Genomic DNA, 18,939 nt, shown 5'->3' with positions numbered 1-18,939 from the left:
TTCATTTATCTCAATGTATTTTCTAACTTCACTTGTGATATCTTCTTTGATCCATTGGTTATTTAGGCATGTCTTATTTAATTTTAAGTTACTGTCTAGGGTCCTTTCATTTCAGCCTAAAGGATATCTTTAGTATTTTTTGTAGGAGATATGCTAACAAAAAATTCTCTGTTTCTGTTTATCATGGAATGTCTTATTCCTCCTTCATTTTTGTAGGGTAGTTTTGCTGGGTATAGAGTTGTGTGGTTGATAGGTCTTTTTCTTGTAGCATGTTGAATATGTAATCTCGTTGCCTTTTGGCATCTGTGATTTTAGATGAGTACTCAGCTGATAATCATTGAGATGACACACTTTCTCTTATTGCTTTGAAGATTCTTGACTTGTCTTTGGCTTTTGACAGTTTGCCTATGATGCATATAGGTGAGGATCTCTTCAAATTTACCCTACATGGAGTTTATTGATTTTCTTAGGTCTGAAAATTAATGTTTTTCATCAAATATGAGGAAATTTAGGCCATTGTTTACTCAAATGTTCTTTCTTCCCTTTCTATCCTCTCCTCTGGTATTCCCATTGTGCCTCTGATGGTGTCCACAAATCTCCAAGGCTATGTTCACATTTCTTCATTATCTTTTTTATTCTGTTCCTCAGACTACATAATCTTAATTGTTAATCTTTAGATTCACTCATTTCTCCTTCTGCCAGGTCAGATTTGCTTCTGAGCCCCTCTAGTAAATTTTTTCCTTTCACTTATTGTAGTTTCAACTCTAGAATTTCTGGTTAGTTTTTTAAAATAATTTTTGTCTCCCTATTTTGATTTTCTATTCAATGAGAAATCATTCTCATACTTAACTTTAATTCTTTAGATGTGGTTTCTTGAGGTACTTGAAACACACTTAGAAAAGCATTTAGGTAAGCAAGATACTGGAACAGGAGACTCTGAACTTGCCCTCCATTCTGGGACTCTGTGAATGAACTGCTATACATGGATCAATGCCTCTGAGAGAAATCCAGAAACTAGTTAAGAGACTCCTTAACACTAGGTGACTAAGAACATATCTACATTGAAAGAGGTAGGAAAAGCTGAGACACACTCTTGCCATAACCGCCTCCCCCATCCCCCCACTAAGTGCCCTACAATTGAGAGGAAACCGCCAACTACCAGCTTCTCCCTGAGGAGTGAAGGGTTTGGACTGCATATTTAGCATCCAAACTTCCTATGGCTTCTACTTTAAAGATTGGCTTTGAACTCGCCCATCTCTGGGAGTTGATGGTGCCCGGCATTTGCTAGTCCTCTGGGACCTCAGAGAACAAAGAGGCACTTTTAAATGGGTGCACGAGCAGTTTCCAGGGCTCTTCCCCCAGCTCAGTGCTGAGGGAGCAATGAATTTTACTTCCAAGCTTGAGTTTGACTGCACATCTAGCACTCTGGCTTTTCCAGCTTCTGCCTAAGGGTCTGACTTCTAACTAGCCAGTCTCTAGGAGTTGACAGGGCTTGGAATTCCCTAGTCTCCCAGGGTCTACAGAGAAAGAGTTTTGAAGGGCCCTGCAGAGTCTTCAAATGACTACTCCTTTCAGTTCACTCCAGCAATAAAACCCAGTGCCTGGCATCTCTCTGGAAGAGGTTAGACTGCATACTCCTTCCCTGAATTTTCCAGTTGCTGTCTAAGAGTCTGACTTCTAACTTGCCTGTCTCTTGGAGCTGACAAGTCAGGCAACAACTAATCTCTTGGGAGTTTGAATGGGTGTGTGGGCACTTCCTGTGGCTCCTCTCCCCAGGCTGCCACAGCAATAAAATGAAGCCACCAGTCTCTCCCTAGGAGGACTTGTACTGGGTTTTAACCCAGCTGTCTATGAAAGCTAATATGACACAGCATTTGCTTGGACTCTGGAGGCAAGAGAGAACAAAGCAGCCTATTGAAAGAGTGTGTGTTCTAAACAAGGGTATGGGAATTTACCACAGCTCCTCTCTGCAGGTCAGTGCAGAGCAAGTGAGCAGTAAACTCCAGCCTCTCCCTGAGAAGAGGACCAATTGGATTACACTTAGTGCCCCAACGTTTCCAGCTTCTATGTGAGTGACTGGCTTCTATCTCATCTGTCTTGAGGCACTAAAGGGATTTGGCATACCCTATCTTTCTAGGGGCCACTAGGAAGAAAGATGGCAGTTAGAACGAGTACAGAGGTTTGAGAGAAACCTGAATCTCTTGCAAGGCTGATTGGTGAGGTTAATGTCCTGTAAGAGGCCAGTTCGTGAAGGCTAGGGGACATGTGTGTTCTATCTAATACACAGAAACCAACAGAGAGAGTCAAGGAAAACTAAGAGAGAGAGAAATACATTCCAAATAAAAGAACGAGATAAATCTCCAGAAACTAACCCTAATAAAATGGAGATTTGTGACTTACAAATGAAAAAATGACTTTCCTGACAGAGAATTGTAAATGATGGTCATAAAAATGCTCACCCAAGGCCAGGAGGCAAACCATGAACAATGTGAGAATTTCAACAAAGAAATAGAAAATATTAAGTAGTACCAAACAGAAATCATAGAGCCAAAGAACACAGTAACTGAACTGAAAGATCCAACATCAGACTAGATCGAGCAGAAGAAAAGATCAACCAGCAAGGACGGGTCACTGGAAATCACCCAGTAAAAGGGCCGAAAAGAAAAAAGAATGAAAAGGAGTGAAGATAAATAGTTTAAGGGATTTATAGGATACTCATTATGCCAGTCCCAGAAGAGGAGAGAGAAAAGAGCAGAAAACTCATTCAAAGAAATAATAGCTGAAACCTCCCAAACTTGGGAAAAGAAACAGACATCGAGATTCACAAGGCCCAAAAGACACCAAATGACATGAAAAAGACCCACATTAAGACACATTATAATCAAATTGTCAGAAGTTAAAGACAAAATTTTGAAACACCAAGAGAAAAGTGACTTGTTACATACAGGGGACCCCCCATAAAACCATAAGAAGGTTTTTCAGCAGAAATCTTGCAGTTCAGAAAGGAGTGAGATAACATGTTCAAAATGCTGAAAGAAAAAATCTTCCAACCAAGAATACTATACCTAACAAACCTGCCCTTCAAAAATGAAGGGAGATAACGATTTTCTCAGGTAAACAAAAGCTAAAGGAGTTCATCACCACTAGACCTGCCTGACAAGAAATGCTGAAGGGCGTTCTTCAAGTTGAAATGCAAGGGTGCTAAACAGAACCAGAAGGGCATAAGAAACTATGAAACACATTGGCGAGGGTAGATATATAGACAAAAACAGAATATCATATTACTATAAAAGTGATGGGTAAATCACTTTTAGTTCTAGTATAAAAGTTAAAAGACAAAAGTATTAAAAATAAATGTAACATATTAATGGTTACACTATATAAATAGATGTAAATTGTGACATCATTAGCACATAATGTGGGCGGAAGAGATGTAAGAGTGTAGAGATTTGTTTGCAAGTGAAGTTAAGTTGTGATCAGCTTAAAATAGACTGTTATAACTATATTTTCTGTAAGCCACATGTTAACTACACAGAAAATACTTATAGAAATTACACAAAGAAAAAAGAAAAAGGAAGAAAAGCCTACTAAGACAGAAAAATGACAAAACACAAAGGAAGACAGCAGGAGAAAAAATAGAAAAGAACTACAAGTCAAATCAGTTAACAAAATGGTAATAGTAAGTCCTTCCCTATCAATAATTATTTTAAGTGTAAATTGATTAAACTCTCCAATCAAAAATATAGAGTGACTGAATGGATAAAAAACCAAGACTATATGCTATCTACAAGAAACTCACTTTAGATTCAAGGACACACATAGGCTGAAAGTGAAGGAATCTTAGAAATGGAAGATATTCCTTTAATTTGGAACCAAAATAAAGCAGAAGTGGTTACACTTATATCAGACAAAATAGACTTCAACTCAAAAGCTATCTCTAGAGACAAAGAGGGTCATACTAGTGATAAAAGGGCCAATTCAGCCGGAAGCTATAACAATTTTACACATATATGCACTGAACATCAGAGCATCTAAGTGCAGAAAGCAAATACTGGAAGATCTGAAAGTAGAAATTGACAGCAGTACAATAATAGTAGGAGACTTCATTATTTCACTTTGGAGTAGGATAGGACATCTAGAAGGAAAATCAATAAAGAAACAGCTGACTTAAATAGCACTGTAGGTCAAATGAACCTAACAGACATATACAGAACTTTTCACCCCAAAGCAGAAGAATACACATTCTTCTCAAGCACAGAACATTCTCTAAGATAGATCACGTTAGGCTATAAAACAAGTCTTAACAAATTTAAGAAGATCAAAATCATACCAACTATCTTTTTTGACCACAAGAGAATGAAACTAGAAGTCAAGAACATCAAGAAAATGGGAACATTCATGAACATGTGGAAATTAAACAACACGTTCTTGAATAACGGGTCAGAGAATTAATCAAAAAGAAATTTAAAAAATACCTTGAGACAAATGAAAATGAAAACAACATACTAAAACTTATGAGATGCAGCAAAAGCAGTACTAAGAAGGAATTTGATGATAAATGCCTACATTAAAAAAATAGGAAACATCTCAAACAACATAACTTTACACCTTAAGGAACTGGAAAAAGAAGAAGAAACTAAACCCAAAGTTAACTAAAAATTAGAGCAGAAATACATCAAATACAGCATAGAAAAATGATAGAAAAAATCAATGAAACTAAGAGTTGGCTTTTTGAAAAGATAAAATCAAACTCTTAGATATACTAAGAGAAAAGAGAGAAGTTTCGAGTAAAACCAGAAATGAAAGGGGAGAGAGACATTGTAATGGATGCCTCAGAAATAAAAAGGATCATAAGGGACTATAATTATATGCCAACAAGTTGGATAACCAAAAAAAGGATAAATTCCTGGAAAAAAACCTACCTTGACTGAATCAAGAAATAATGGAAAGTCTGAACAGACCAATAATAAATAAGGAAAATGAAGCAATAATCAAAAACTTCCCCACACAGAAAATCCCAGGGCCAGATGGTTTCATGGGTGAATTCTACCAAATATTCAAAAATAATACCAATCCTTCTTAAGCTCTTCCAAAAAACAGAAGAGAAGGGAACACTTTCAAACTCATTTTATGAGGCCAGAATCATCTTGATTCCAAAGCCAGACAAAGACATCATAAGAAAAGAAAACTACAGGCTAATATCTGTAATGAACATAGATGCAAAAATCTTCGATAAAATACTAGTAAACCAAATTCAATAGAGCATTGAAAGGATTATACACCATGATCAAGTGGGACTTATCCTCAGGATACAAGGATGGTTCAACACATGCAAATCAATGAATTTGGTTCACCACATCAACAGAAGAAAACATAAAAATCCCATGATCATCTCAGTAGACAAAGAAAAAGCATTTGACAAAATTCAATATCTATTCATGTTAAAAACTCTCAGCAAAATTGGTATGGAAGGAAATTACATCCACACAATAAGGCAATATATGAAAAGCTCACAGCTAGTATCATAGTTGAGGGGAGAACTGAAAGCTTTTCCTCTAAGAACTGGTACGAGGCAAAGATACTGACTCACCACTTCTATTCAATATAGCCCTGGAAATCTTAGAGCAATTAAAAATGAAAAAGAAATGAGGCATTTAAATTGGAAAGGAAGAAGTAAAATTCTCTCTTTATGCAGATTACATAATCATATTTGCAGAAAACACTAAAGACTCAACAATAACAAGAAACTGTTAGGACTAATAAACAAATTCAGTAAAGTTGCAAGATAAGAATCAACATACAAAAATTGGTATTTCTGTATACTAAAAATGAATTATCCAAAAAGGAAATTAAAACAATTCTATTGACAATAACAACAAAAAGAATAAAATACTTAGGAATAAACTTAATCAAAGAGGTGAAAGACTTGTACACAAACTATAAAAAACAATTAAAGACGACACAGATAAAAGGAAAGACATCCATGTTCATGGATTGGAAGAACTAATATTGTAAAAATGTCCATGCTACCCAAAGTGATCTACAGATTCAGTGCAAAACCTATCAAAATCTCAATGGCATTCTTTACAGAAACAGAATAATCCTAAATTCATATGGAAGCACAAAACACCCCAAATAGCCAAAACAATTTTGAGCAGAACCAAGCTGGATGCATCACACTTCCTGATTTCTATAGGAATCTATAGCTATAGAAGTCAAAACAGTATGTTACTGGCATAAAAACAGACGTATATACCAATGGCCCAGAAATAAATCTACACATTTATGGTCAACTGACCTTCAACAAGAGAGCCAAGAACACACAATAGGGAGAGGATAGTCTCTTCAATAAATGTTGTTGAGGATCCAGATAAACACAGAAGAATGAAATTGGACCCTTATTCACAGTATATACAAAAATCAACTCAAAATGGATTAAAGACTTAAATGTGAGACCCAAAACTGTAAAAATACCAGAAGAAAACATAGGAAAAAGCTTTTTGACATTGGTCTCGGCAATAATTTTTTGGTCATGACACCAAAATCACAGGCAACAAAAGCAAAAATAGACAAGTGAGACTACATCCATATAAAAACTTTTGCACAGCAAAGGAAACAACCAACAGAGTGAAAAGGCAACCTATGGAAGGGGAGAAAATAGTTGCAAAGCATGTACCTAATAAAGAGTTAATATCCAAAATATATAAGGAATATTTTATAACTCAATTAAATGGGGTCAGGAAAGTAAAGGAGCCTGTTTAATTAAGAAGCAAAAGTTCATAAATGTAAAACCTGGAATTGAATTTGGGCCAGCCTATCTCCAAAGCCCTGACCCCTCGTTCATCTGACTCCCCATGCAACCCCCCTGAGTCTTGTAATGTTGTTTTATGTGCGTCAGAGTTCTGTGGTATCTCTGCACTCGATGTACCAGGTGAAGAGCAGCCTCTGCTCTGACCCTGGCTGCTGGAACAGGCACCATCAATAACTCAGTGCCTGTCCTTGAAAGCGACTCTCTACATTTGACCCTTTCTTCAAGCTTAATTTGATTTTGTATCTGTTTCAAAAGCAGAGGGAAAAGTGCTTAGCTTTTCAGAGCAGAACAAATAGTTCACAGTGAATGCATAAAACCACAATGTGACCCAGATACTACAACATACCAATCCAGGGACATCAGCCTGTTCTTGAGAAATAAGCATGGGGAAATGGAATAGGTGACCATTCCAGAAAGCCAGCTGAGAAATGAAATGGAAACAGTGAGGTAAGAACAGGCCTATACTCCTCCACTGTGTTCCTGAAGAGCTGTAACAGAAGTCGGCATCAGGACTAAAAAAAAAGATCACTGGTGTGAGGTGACAAGAGCAGAGGGGTAATGGCAGAGATCTAATTTCGGGCAATAGGTCCAATCTAGCACAAGCCCACAATGACTCTACCTTATTTTACTCAGTAACTCACTATTTATTGAGTTCTACCGTGTTCCAGGCACTGTTCTTGGTACTGAACAAGACAGATACTGTTCCTGCCCTCAAGGATTGTATCAGTTAACTATTGCTGTGCAACAGTGCACCTCAAAACATACTGGCTTAAAACAACAAACATTCATTAACCCAAAAATCTAAGGTTGGCAATTTAGGCTGGGCTCAGTTGGGCAGTCCTTGTCTCAGCTGGGATGGCTCATGTATCTGCATTCTGCTGCTGGATATGCTTGGGTCCAGCTTCTCTCAGATGATTTATGCACAGCTCTGGGGGTTGACCAGCTGTCAGCTAGGGCAATGTGACAGGAATGACTGGGTCACATGCTTTTCATCATCCCTCAGGGTAACATGGGTGTAAATGGTGGTAGCAGAGTTCCAAAAGAGCAGGCAGAAGCACAGAAGATCTCTTGAGCCCTAGCTCAGAAAACTCATGTCATCACGTTCTACTAGTCAACACTAGTCAGCAGGCCAGCCCCGCATTAATGGGAATGTAAATAGCTTTCGTCTCTTGAGGGGAGAAGTCATAAAGGGGCACTAAAGTGATGTAAACACAGGGAGGGGAATTATTAGGGACAATTTTGCAAATGTTCTCAGCCAATCTTAAGTTCCAAACAAACTACAACAATATGATGAAACTTCTGTTTCACACTATGAGAGTATCTGGCACTGGACCAGCCCTTTCGCTACAAACAACCAGAAAAGTAAGCAAAGTAAATAAACATAAGTTTTCAAATACTGGAAAACTGACAGTTCAGGACTGTGATCCCCAAGAGAAAGGGACAAATGAACTGAGCTCTACAATCTCTTTGACTTTATGCCTAAAGCATTTACTTGACCCCATTACAAGAAGGGGGGGAAATCAGAACACAATTGTCTCATTGTGCTAAGATGAGAAAATACAGATTGGAATTTAGGGTGATGACATGGTCAGAATTGGTAGGGCAGAAATCAGAGAGGAGGAAGCTATGCCAAGAAAGAGCTCCATAAATATTCAGAGAGATCAACTAAATACCAGACTGCGCATATGCAGGGTGAGATTCCATGAGGCTGGCCAAAGAATATCTACTACGGATAAAACAACTGCCAGAGAGCTACCAGCTTATTGACTACCATGACTTTACGTGGTTGGAACTATTTGAATTCTGAAGAATGGAGAGACCATGTTGGACACCTTAAGTGACCAGTTGAGGCCCTAGAAGGCCTCTTTAGGAACCCTAGAACAAAAGCTGCCCTAGAACCACTCTAACAAAGCTATAATACAAGCCTCAAAAAGATCAAGGTGTTCTTCAGGTAAATTAACTGACTGTCAAAAAAACTCAACACTCTTTAAAAGAAGACAACATAATCCAAACACTCAACAATGAAAATTTTACATAGCTAATCCATAATTACTAGACATATGAAGAAGTGGGAATATGAGACCCATAACCAGGAGAAAAATCAGTTAAGAATCAGACACAAAAGTGACAGAAATGATGCAGATATCAGACAAAAACTTCTAAATGGATATGATAAATGTATTCAAGGATTTATAGGAACATATGAAAATATCTGAGAGAAATGTAAAGTATAAAAATAAGAATTGGTACTTTTGGATTGGAAAAATAAAATACATGAAATAAAAAAATAATGGATGGGCTTAATGGCAGATTAGACACTTTGGGAGGAAAAAAGTGAACTTGAAGATAGGGCAATAAGGTCACTGAAATTCAATCAGGACAAACAGAGAGAAAATTATACAAATACTTGTTATAACCAAGCTGCTGAGGAGTAATGATAAAGAAAAAAAAACCCTTAAAAATAGCCAGGGGCTGGCCCTGCAGCCTAGTGGTTAAGTTTGGCGTGCTCTGCTTTGGTGGCCTAGGTTCAGTTCCCAGGCATGGACCTACACCACCCATCAGTGGCCATGCTGTGGTTGTGACCCACATACAAAATAGAAAAAGATTGGCACAGATGTTAGCTCAGGGTGAATCTTCCTCAGCAAAAAAAAAAAAAAAAAAAAAAAAAAAAGTCAGAGAACAAAAGATCCATAAAGAATAGGCAAACAAAGATATGAATCATTGTGGACTTTTCATCAGAAACAATGTAAGCTAGAAAATAATGAACTGACATCTTCAAAGAGCTAAAAGAAAAATCTGGTTAATCTAGAATTCTATATCTGGTAAAACTTGTTCTTCAAAAATGAAAGCAAAATAAAGATTCTGTGGCATTAAAAAAAGAAGAAGAAGGATAAACATGGAGAGAATCCAGGGCACAATGTATTACACTGGTTTTCCAGAGAGGTGAAGTGGGGAGGGGAATCAACCTGCAGGACGTTATTGACACATCCCTCCCCATGAAGATTGTTATACAGTGATGAAAGGTGTTGTGAGGCTGCATATGTTTCCGAAGTTTTCCTTTGGTACCCATCCACAGTGGGAAACACCAGTGTGAACTTATTTGTCTGTTTATAATCCCCCATACCCCACTGCTATCAGCAGTGGACTGTGAGCTCTAAGAAGAGACAGGTCTGTACCTCCCGGGATAACCACTGTCTACCTGGCTCATGGTATGTGCTGAATAAATCATTGTTGAATTTACTTGAAAATACTATTTATGTGAGATGTGGTTCCAAAGCACAGCTCCATCCACTCTTTCCAAGCAGAAATGACAATTCCTAACTTTCGGTTTTTCCACACTTAGCAGACACCACAAGAGTACATGGATATTGAGGGAAGCAATGCAATTTTATCGAGTATGAAAATGTTAACTTATTAACCATACTGTAGGATGCTGCCATCCATCCAGAGCTGATCAGAGCATCATGAAGGAGCATCTTCCACTACAAATAGATTTGGAACTTTACTTTCAGAGACTTAATGGCAGAAACACCAGTGTACACATGTGATGATAGAATAAAAGTTAAAATAAAGAATCCTTCATGAAGTGTCTCACAGCTCTCTAAAGCTTTGGTTCAATCTCTGCTCCATTTACAGTCCTGTCCTGTCTGTGCTGTCCACAGTACTCACCTTGGGACACAGCAAGATTCTGAAGTTCCCTGTGGGCCATTCACCTAAACGTTCATTTAACACAGAAAGAGAAATAGCATTCATCAAGGTCTTATTGTGGGCCGGATACTATATTTGCAACAGGATATGAAAATGGGGTTCCTCCTTTCTCAGTTTCAGCTGGAGTCCCAGTTGCTGCAATCAACTAGTACATGCCAAGTGCTGGTGCAGCCCACAGTTCTAAGGAAGGCACTTGAAACCCTATGCAGGTCACATCCTCCGCATCCGAAAACTGTGTTTGTGCCCCTTGTAGCCCAATGCCTACAGAGAGGGTCATAGTAGTTGAGAATTAAGGGAAAAGGGAGAGAGACTTCTGTGGTAAGGGGTGACAGAGACTGTCTCTTTGAGCAGACTTGAATCAGGCTGCTCTAAGTCCTGTCGGCCTTGACCTTGGTGTCTGTCCTTGCTGGGCTTGCAAGTTGTAGCAAGAATCTTGTTAAGTTAGTTTCGAGAGAACTCCCCACCCTCAATATCCAACCTCCCAGCCTGCCTTCAGCAGGAATCTTGTCAAGTCAGTTTAGCCAGAGTCCTCCCTTATTCCTGGTGTTTCCTCTGAGTAATTTTCTGTGCACTCACCCACACCCTGCTCCTTGGCTCTAAATGGCCACTTGTCAGTGCTGTATTTGGAACTGGGCCCAGTTCTATGCCAAAGTCTTTCCTTCTATTGCAGTAGTTCTGAATAAAATCTGTTTTGCCACTTTACTACTGTTGGTTTTCTTTGACAGGAGGGCTCTCCTTACTTCCTACCATCTCCCATGAGGGAGGGAAGGGGCATAGTTTCTGCTCACCAGGTGAGCAGTTCAACCAAGAGGGATTTACCTGTGCCTTGTGGAGGTCCCAGAGTACCAAGAACCAGTGCTCCATGAGGCTTGAAACTTCCTATAGGACAGAGACTGGGTAAGCCATCTGTGGTGATGAGAGGGCTCTTTTGGGAGGGAACTCCACACTGTGTGACTGCAGGGGAGGAGGAACTACTCCTCTACCCTCTAGGTCCTTCTGCTGGTCTATGAATTAAATTGACATGAGACACAATAACAGGAGAAAATCAAAGTTTAATAACATGTATACATGGAAGAAAACCAGGAAAACTGAGTAACTCGCCAAAATAGCTGAAGCCACCACCTTAAATATTATCTTCAGTTAAAGACAGAGGACAAGGGTGAGGGTAGTGGTTTGGGACTACAAAGAGGAGAAAGGCAATTTATACAGAGATGGAAAAGCAACTGTTTGATACACAGTGTTTGCTGGGCCATCTATAGACTATGTGACCCGAGGGAGAGAACTTGGATAAAACTGGGCTCAGCGAGGATCCTCCCAGTGTATTATACCCAGAGTTATCTATGACGGTGACTTGTCCTGGCGACAGGCCTTCTAACTCAAATTCTTTTAGGCACTTAGGGGGAAGGTCCAGGTTTCTTTCAGAGTCTTTTGTCCTCAAAAATAATCAAGCCAAGAGATATGTTTTGGGTGGTCAATTCTGATGCCCCACATCAACTTTGGCACAATGTGACAAAGATGTGGGACTTAAGGTGGACCCTGTGGCACAGCAATCTTGGGGCCATCTTGGATCCCAGCAAGAGGACTGCCTCGAGGGTAATATGGCCTAAAGAGGAGCTGAATTAGCAGATGCCCAAGGGTGAGAGAAGGACGTGAGCTAAAGGAGCAGCACATCCAGGTCCAGGGCACTGTATGATGGTCTTGAAGGAGGCAGCACATGGCACAGAGAGAAGTGCTGGCTGCACCCCCAGCTACCTGGCCCAGAAACCTTCCGGTTCTAAAACTGGGTTGCACAGCTGAGTTAAATTAGGAAGTTATGTAAATTGTGTACTCACTGGCCGGCAAGTTGTAATGACCAAAATAAGTTCTTGGGAATGAATGTGACAAGAGGGGCATGTGTTATCTAAGAGTGAGGAGAAAAGTGATGGGCCCTGCCCAAAATTTCATTCAGAGGCAAAAAGGAGTAGTTCACAGAGTGGTGGGGGCTTGGTGGAGGAAGTAGTTTGTTTTTCCTTGTTCCCTATTGAATCCCAGGCCATCAATCTGCTACGCAGACAGGATTCCATGTTTGTGAATTTTATACTCACCACCAGAGTGAGGTGTGTTTGTTTTTTTAAAAGATCGGCACCTGAGCTAACATCTGTTGCCAATCTTTTTTTCTTTTCTTTTCGTCGTCTTCTCCTCCCCAAAGCCCCCCAGTGCATAGTTGCATATTCTAGTTGTAGGTCCTTCTGGTTGTGGCATGTAGGACGCCGACTCAGCATGGCCTGATGAGTGGTACCATGTCTGTGCCCAGGATCCGAACCAGCGAAACCCTGGGCCGCTGAAGCAGAGTGTTCGAACTTAACCACTCAGCCACATGGCCGGCCCCCAGAGTGAGGGTTTTACCCTCAAACCCATGTTTTAGAGGAAGAAAATGGAAGCTTGCAGGGTTAAAATTCTTGCTCCAAGTCACAGTAAGGGGTTGAGGAGAGACAAAACTGGATGTCCCTCTCAGACACTCATCTCTAATGCCCTCCCCCTTCCCTCTCGGTAGCCTAGCAATAAGCTGGATCCGATGCTGGTCAGCTCAGGGGCAGAACAGCTTGACACCAGACCTAAAGCTCTGGAGTTCCCAGTTCTGACAAAGCTGCCTCCTCACCCAGGAAGCTGTCCTTGTTACCCAGACAGACCCCCGCCAGCCCGTGCCTCCTGTCATACATACGCAGGGCATTGTGAAGCAGCTCCTCTGTGGAACCCCTCCCCGGTGCCCGCACTCCAGCTGTGCTCAACCTGGCACATTTCCCTAGGAACTTGGGGTTCCCGCACGCCCTGCTTCTTCTCTGCTCCTGAGTCCTCTGCTCTCCAGCCTCATTTTAAGTTTACACCGCAGCCTGCGTGTGTGTGTCTCTCCACAGGACAAGGCTGGAGAGAAGTTTCACAGCCTGGGTTGCTTTCCAGTAAAGTCTGTGTCTCGTCCACAGCCACAGAAAACGTCATATGCCTGTGCACTATGTGTCAGGCACCCAGACAAAGGAAGAGGGTAGGGGCCCTGGAGCTTCCAACATAGAAAGGGACTAAGAGTTACAAAAGTGCAGATAACAAAATCTTCCATATTCAAATGAGTTTTGAGAAAAAAGGGAGACATTTCACGTGGCCAAAAAATTCAATTACTCCCAATCATCAATTCCTCAAGGTTTCTGGTTAATTGTGGTCACACTCTGCTTGGCTTTGGGGCCCATTCCATCCAGTAGGTCAGGGTGAGCACCCATGGTTTTACAGTTACTCCCCAAGGCGTGGTGAACCCCAGCCCATCCAGAATCACAGACAATGCAGAGCAGAGCAAGAATGGAACTGAGAGATGACTTTGACAGAGTCCTTCATTTTCCCAGTGAGGAGCCTGAGCACATAATATAAAGTATTTTGTAAAGTAGAAGTCTCCTCCTTGGGTGATCTGATTGGAGGGGCAAAAAAATGGAAGACAAGCCGTTCGGGAAGTTCAAGGCCTGATTTGGTTGGTCTTCTTCTAGGACTATCATTTGGGTGTTTTCTAGAGATGCAGCTTTCCAGCAGGTTACAAAGAAAGTGCGCCCGGGGCGGGGGGGGGGGGGGGGGGTGGTTGGGTCCTTACTTCCCATTCTTCTACAAGGCAAATGGGACCAAGTCCTGTTCCCACACATTAGGAAACCCAATCCTTTCTTCCAGAAGTACCCATGACTCCCAGACAAGCTCAGGTCAGCTCCAGCCAAACTCTCTCTCTCCCCCTATCTCTGTTTCCCTTTCCAGTGGTGTCCACTGAATTTGCTTTTCTCTGCAGCCCAAACAACAGAAAAGAAAAGCCCTATGGTCTCATGGCCCACTTGGTTCTGAGCTGTTCACATCATTTGGGACTAACAGAAAAAGCCCTTCTGTACAGTCGAGTCCCGTTTACCGGTTTGTGTGTGTGTTTCGTGGCACTGGGCTGCTGTCAAAGCTCCGTGGAGCATCAGTGTGACCTGGCCTCCCATTTCACGGCCACTACGTCCCCTCAGCGACTCACGCAGGAGGGTCGGGTCGAGCAGGACTCCAGCATTTCTGGGTCCCCACCAAAAAATACTCTACCAGGCGCCTCTGAGTTTACGCTGGTGATACTTGCCCTCAAAGGCTGACAATCTATTGGCCAGAAAAGACCACACCTACCACACAGTAAATCCAACGTGAAAGGGCTTGGGAATAATTGGTTGATAAAGGACTTGAAGCAAGAAGGTCTCTTTAAAGATAGGAAGTATTTCCACATTTGTTCCCCAAACCTGCTTTCCAGGTTTATTTATCGTGGTCACACTCTACTTGGTCTTGGATCTAAGGCCAAGGTAGTGTTTCCTTAGGTAAAGCACAGACGCCGCTTCTTCCCAGAAGCCTGTCTCATATCCAAATAGGGAGAGCCTGCCCTGCGGACTGGACTGCCCGAGGCCCCGTTCGGAGGCAGGAGCCAAATAAATCTCCCACAGCACCGCCAAGAGTGAGCGCCTTCACGGCCAATCTCTGCGGCCACCCCAGGGCCCAAGGCGCCACCCTCACCAGCCACGTGGTGTCACCTGGACCCGAGCCCTGTCAACAGGCCAGAAGTCAATCCACGGTGAAGGAAGGAAGCAGACCACAGCTATCACTTTTATGATGTGCTTTATGCTTTCAAATCACTTAAAGTCCATTGTTTCCTCTGATTCTTAGGGCAATTCTTCCTTCAGAGAAGGAATTATTATTCTCTGTGCATCTCATTCACAACACAAATGATTTGCTCCAGGCTACACTGGAGGAGACCGCAAAGCGGCTATTTGGATCCCGTTTCCTCTGAGCTCGCTTCCTATGATCTTTCCTCGGAGCCGCCTTCATCCTGCTCCCTCACTTCTGAGAAGGGGCCAGAGCCCTCAGAGGACTCCTCTTGCTCACTTTCTCCTCTGGCTGCAACACCTTCCTGCCGAGGAACAGCACAGATGCGGTGGCCGGCGGGGGCGATGGTGAGGCCCATTCTGAACCTCAGGCTCAGCTGCTCATCGCTTGGGGGCCTGAAGGTAAATCTTTGCAGAAGGGACGTAAAGAAAATGAACAACTCAGACTTGGCCAACTGCTCTCCAAGGCACATGCGCTTTCCTGCAAGACCAGAAGAGACGAGACGTCACCCTCCAGCTGGTGCCAGTGTGCAACAGGCACTGGAAGCTTCACCACATCCTCCAAAACCTGAGCAGAGGAAAGGGCCGGAGAGGCCCCAGGGCCCTACACACAGTGACTCCTTCAACCTGGCAACCACCTGGGTTAACCAAAGCACAGAAAGCATAAGTCTGTACTCACAAACTCCAACGCATTCAGGGGTGAGGCAGGTGCGACGCAGGGGTGAAGACGCAGGGTGTAGGACGACAGAAGTGGGAGGCCTAGGTGGACCCAGAAAGTGGATGTCTACTCTAAAGGCTTTTAAAAATTCACAGAAAGCAGAACAAAAAAACCCTGTGTTAATGTTTTCAATCCTTAAAAGAAAACTGTCCCAAAGTATAAGCAAGTAAGTATCAGAGCAGGGTTTCTAGTGTCCAGAGCATCCTTCCCTACGTTTCCCCCTTACTGACTGTGGGCCTCGCTGCCATGGATTCCGTCCTCCTTATACACAGCAGTCCTTCCCCGAAAAGGGTCTCTGCTTCTAATGTGGGAGCCTAGGCTGGATCCTTCACTCCACGGCTCCCACTTGGCACTGTCCATCCATATCTCACTACCTGTGACGTGAGTTCAGAACTGGGAGCAGAAGGATGGAGATGCAGTTCAACTCTTCCCACTTTCCAGTGATTTGGGGTAAATTGAGTGACCTCTCCAGGCATTTGTGTGGAAATGTGTGCGTATGCTTAAGATGGGAATTTCATTTTATATACTGTGTGGGCTGCACACTGAATGCAAACAGACCAAATCATTTAATAATTTATACAGCAAAACCAAGTATTTTATCGCATCACCCGGATAATAATAAACATTTTAGCTGTAAAATAGCTTATCATTAACTTTACCTGGTTAATTCTCGAAAAATGGAGACACAGTTTAAAGCACTACCTTTAAATAAGATTTTCTGGGTGGTAACATTACTAAAATAGCTTTCAGTATATCACAAATCTTTCCTGGGATCCTTTCCATACCATGCCTCTTAATCTAAAATAATTTCAAAGTACAGAAAACCTGTAAGAATAAAACAAACAACTTGTTTCTCATGAGTTATCTGAGAGTAAATTGCCTACCTTATCCATGAAATCTTTAGTATGTATTTCCTACAAATAAGGACATTCTCCGCCATAACCAAAACAGAACCACCCAATCAGGAAATCAGAACTGATGCATTGTTTCTTCTTCTCCTCAGATCCCAATCAGATTTGGGCAGTTGTCCCAATAATGTCCTTTATTGTAAAAGGATCCAGCTGAGAGTCAGGTGTTGCATTTGGCTGTCACGTGAGTGACTCCGCAGCTTTCATGCCTTCAGCATTTTTGAAGATGACAGGCCGATTATTTGGTAAATGTCTCTCATGGTCCCTCACGATTAGATTCAGGTTGGGAGGCTACGCATTTTGGGGAGGAATTTCACCAAAGTGATACTGTGTTCTTCTCATTTGACCCTATCAGGTGGCTCATGATTTTGACTTGTCCCATTATTGGTGATGATAACTGTGATCTCTTGATTAAGGTGTTTACCAAATTCTCTCCTGTAAAATTATTCTTTTTCTCTTTCTCACTAATAAATACTTTGAGACTATGTTAATAAACCATTCCTCACGGAACTTTCATCTACTAGTTCCCACTGCTATTTCTTGGACAAATTATTTACTATTCTGATGGTTGCCAAATATCCTTAGTATGTTTCCTTCTTGGATCAGTCTCCCTCATATAAAGCTTATCTCCCATCACTGCCCCAGCCACCCATGCAAACCCCACCTCAGCTCCCTTGAGCTCTGACACCCACTCGGTTTCAGCTGCCCCTTCTCCTTTGCTAATCCCGCCTCACCCACAACAGCCCACAGCGGTCACTACCACCATCTCTCTTGCGTGGTCTCTAACAACTTACTTCCTCTCTAAGTAACACATTGTCACTGCAAAGAAAAAAAAAGGTGTGAGAAGACAAGTATAAAGAAGACAACGAAAGATGTAAAAGATGTTTGTAACCCCATAATCCAGACCACATCCTTGTTAACACTTTGACATATTTCCTGCTGTCCTTGTGGGGAGTCCCCTGCAGACCATCGCTGTATTATCATCCATAGTTAATTCTACATGCTGCACTTGCTACTTTGTATTTTCCCATGTAGTGAAATGCTCTTGGAAATCGTAGCGTACGCATGCCTCCATTTTGCCATCTACCAATTAGGGATTGTTGAGGAAAGAAAGTTAGACTGGACCTGCAAAAGTGTGCAGTTAATGTAAATGTGCTTCACAATGGTATCATCATTGCATTGTTTTGTGCCTGTGTTTCTCACCAGCATGTGTCTAATGCCCCTGTGCTCCCCTCTTCCTTATCTCTTTACCTGTCACAAAGAATGCGATGAGGAAATTTGTTAGAATAATAAAAACTCAGCAGTATTGCAAATACCCAAGAATAATCCTCCTGGAAGAGTCCATTCATCAGGACAAAACTATACCCACAGAGTCAGGAACTAGGGTCAAAGGACTGGTTCCGTCAGTAACCAGCTGTGGGCGGCGGGTCACTCTCACACAGTTAAACATTCACCACGTGTCAAACACATGAAATAATCTCTCCCCTAACTATATTATGTGGCTGGCTGAGGATACCAATAAGGTGGCAGGTATGAATTTGCTTTCAAAAGCATGAAAATGAAGACTACTTGATTTCAAAGCTTCAGCCTGGATTCCAGGAAACTTGGGCCTTGTCCTTGGGGTTTCAACTAACTAGCTGTCACTAACTAAGCAGGCCAGTTAACTCATTAGTAAAATGAGAGAACAAACCTAGGGTTTTTTGGGCAAAGTTCTTCCCGACTTATCTCCTATGATCCAATGATTTTATTTGAACAGTGCGGACCTGGACTCTTGCCTTTCATGAAGCTGGCTGCTGCCTTGTTGAATCAAACAGCAAGGACTTACACGAGGAAAGAAAATAGGAGCCTGCAACAAAAGCTTTGCAATCTGCCCTGATTAGGCACATGGAATGCCACACCTGGTGATCTCGTCCAAGAGAATGGAAGAAGCTGTCCACATCTCCTTCTTCCAGGGACGCTGTCTTTAGAAAGTGCAAAGCCAAGGACAAGGGGAAGCCACTCTGTGCCAAAGACCACAGTGTGGTGGAAAAAACCCAGACAGTTGCGTTGACATTTTGTTAATTCATTGGATTTTTCAGGTTTTTATTTCTTGTTCTAACTAGTCCTCACTCTGTCGGACGTTCTGTGGTAATCCTCAAATTGCTTGCCTTCTCTGAATTTCATTCTTCTCAG

At 41.9% G+C, this 18,939-nt stretch overlaps 1 protein-coding gene across 1 annotated transcript in view; it reads right to left on the bottom strand.

Moving 5' to 3' along the window:
- Positions 1 to 15,137: 15,137 nt before the first annotated feature.
- CYP2J2 (cytochrome P450 family 2 subfamily J member 2) overlaps positions 15,138 to 18,939 on the bottom strand; it is a 40,367-nt gene continuing 36,565 nt past the window's right edge. Inside the window, exon 9 of the mRNA XM_023628690.2 lies at positions 15,138 to 15,622. Coding sequence (XP_023484458.1) covers positions 15,336 to 15,622 — 287 coding nt within the window. The 3' untranslated portion in view covers positions 15,138 to 15,335. The remainder of the gene's footprint in view (positions 15,623 to 18,939) is intronic.

This window comes from Equus caballus, chromosome 2, assembly GCF_041296265.1.
Source record: "Equus caballus isolate H_3958 breed thoroughbred chromosome 2, TB-T2T, whole genome shotgun sequence".
Taxonomy (NCBI): Eukaryota; Metazoa; Chordata; class Mammalia; order Perissodactyla; family Equidae; genus Equus; species Equus caballus.
This window is presented reverse-complemented; position numbering and strand designations above follow the sequence as displayed.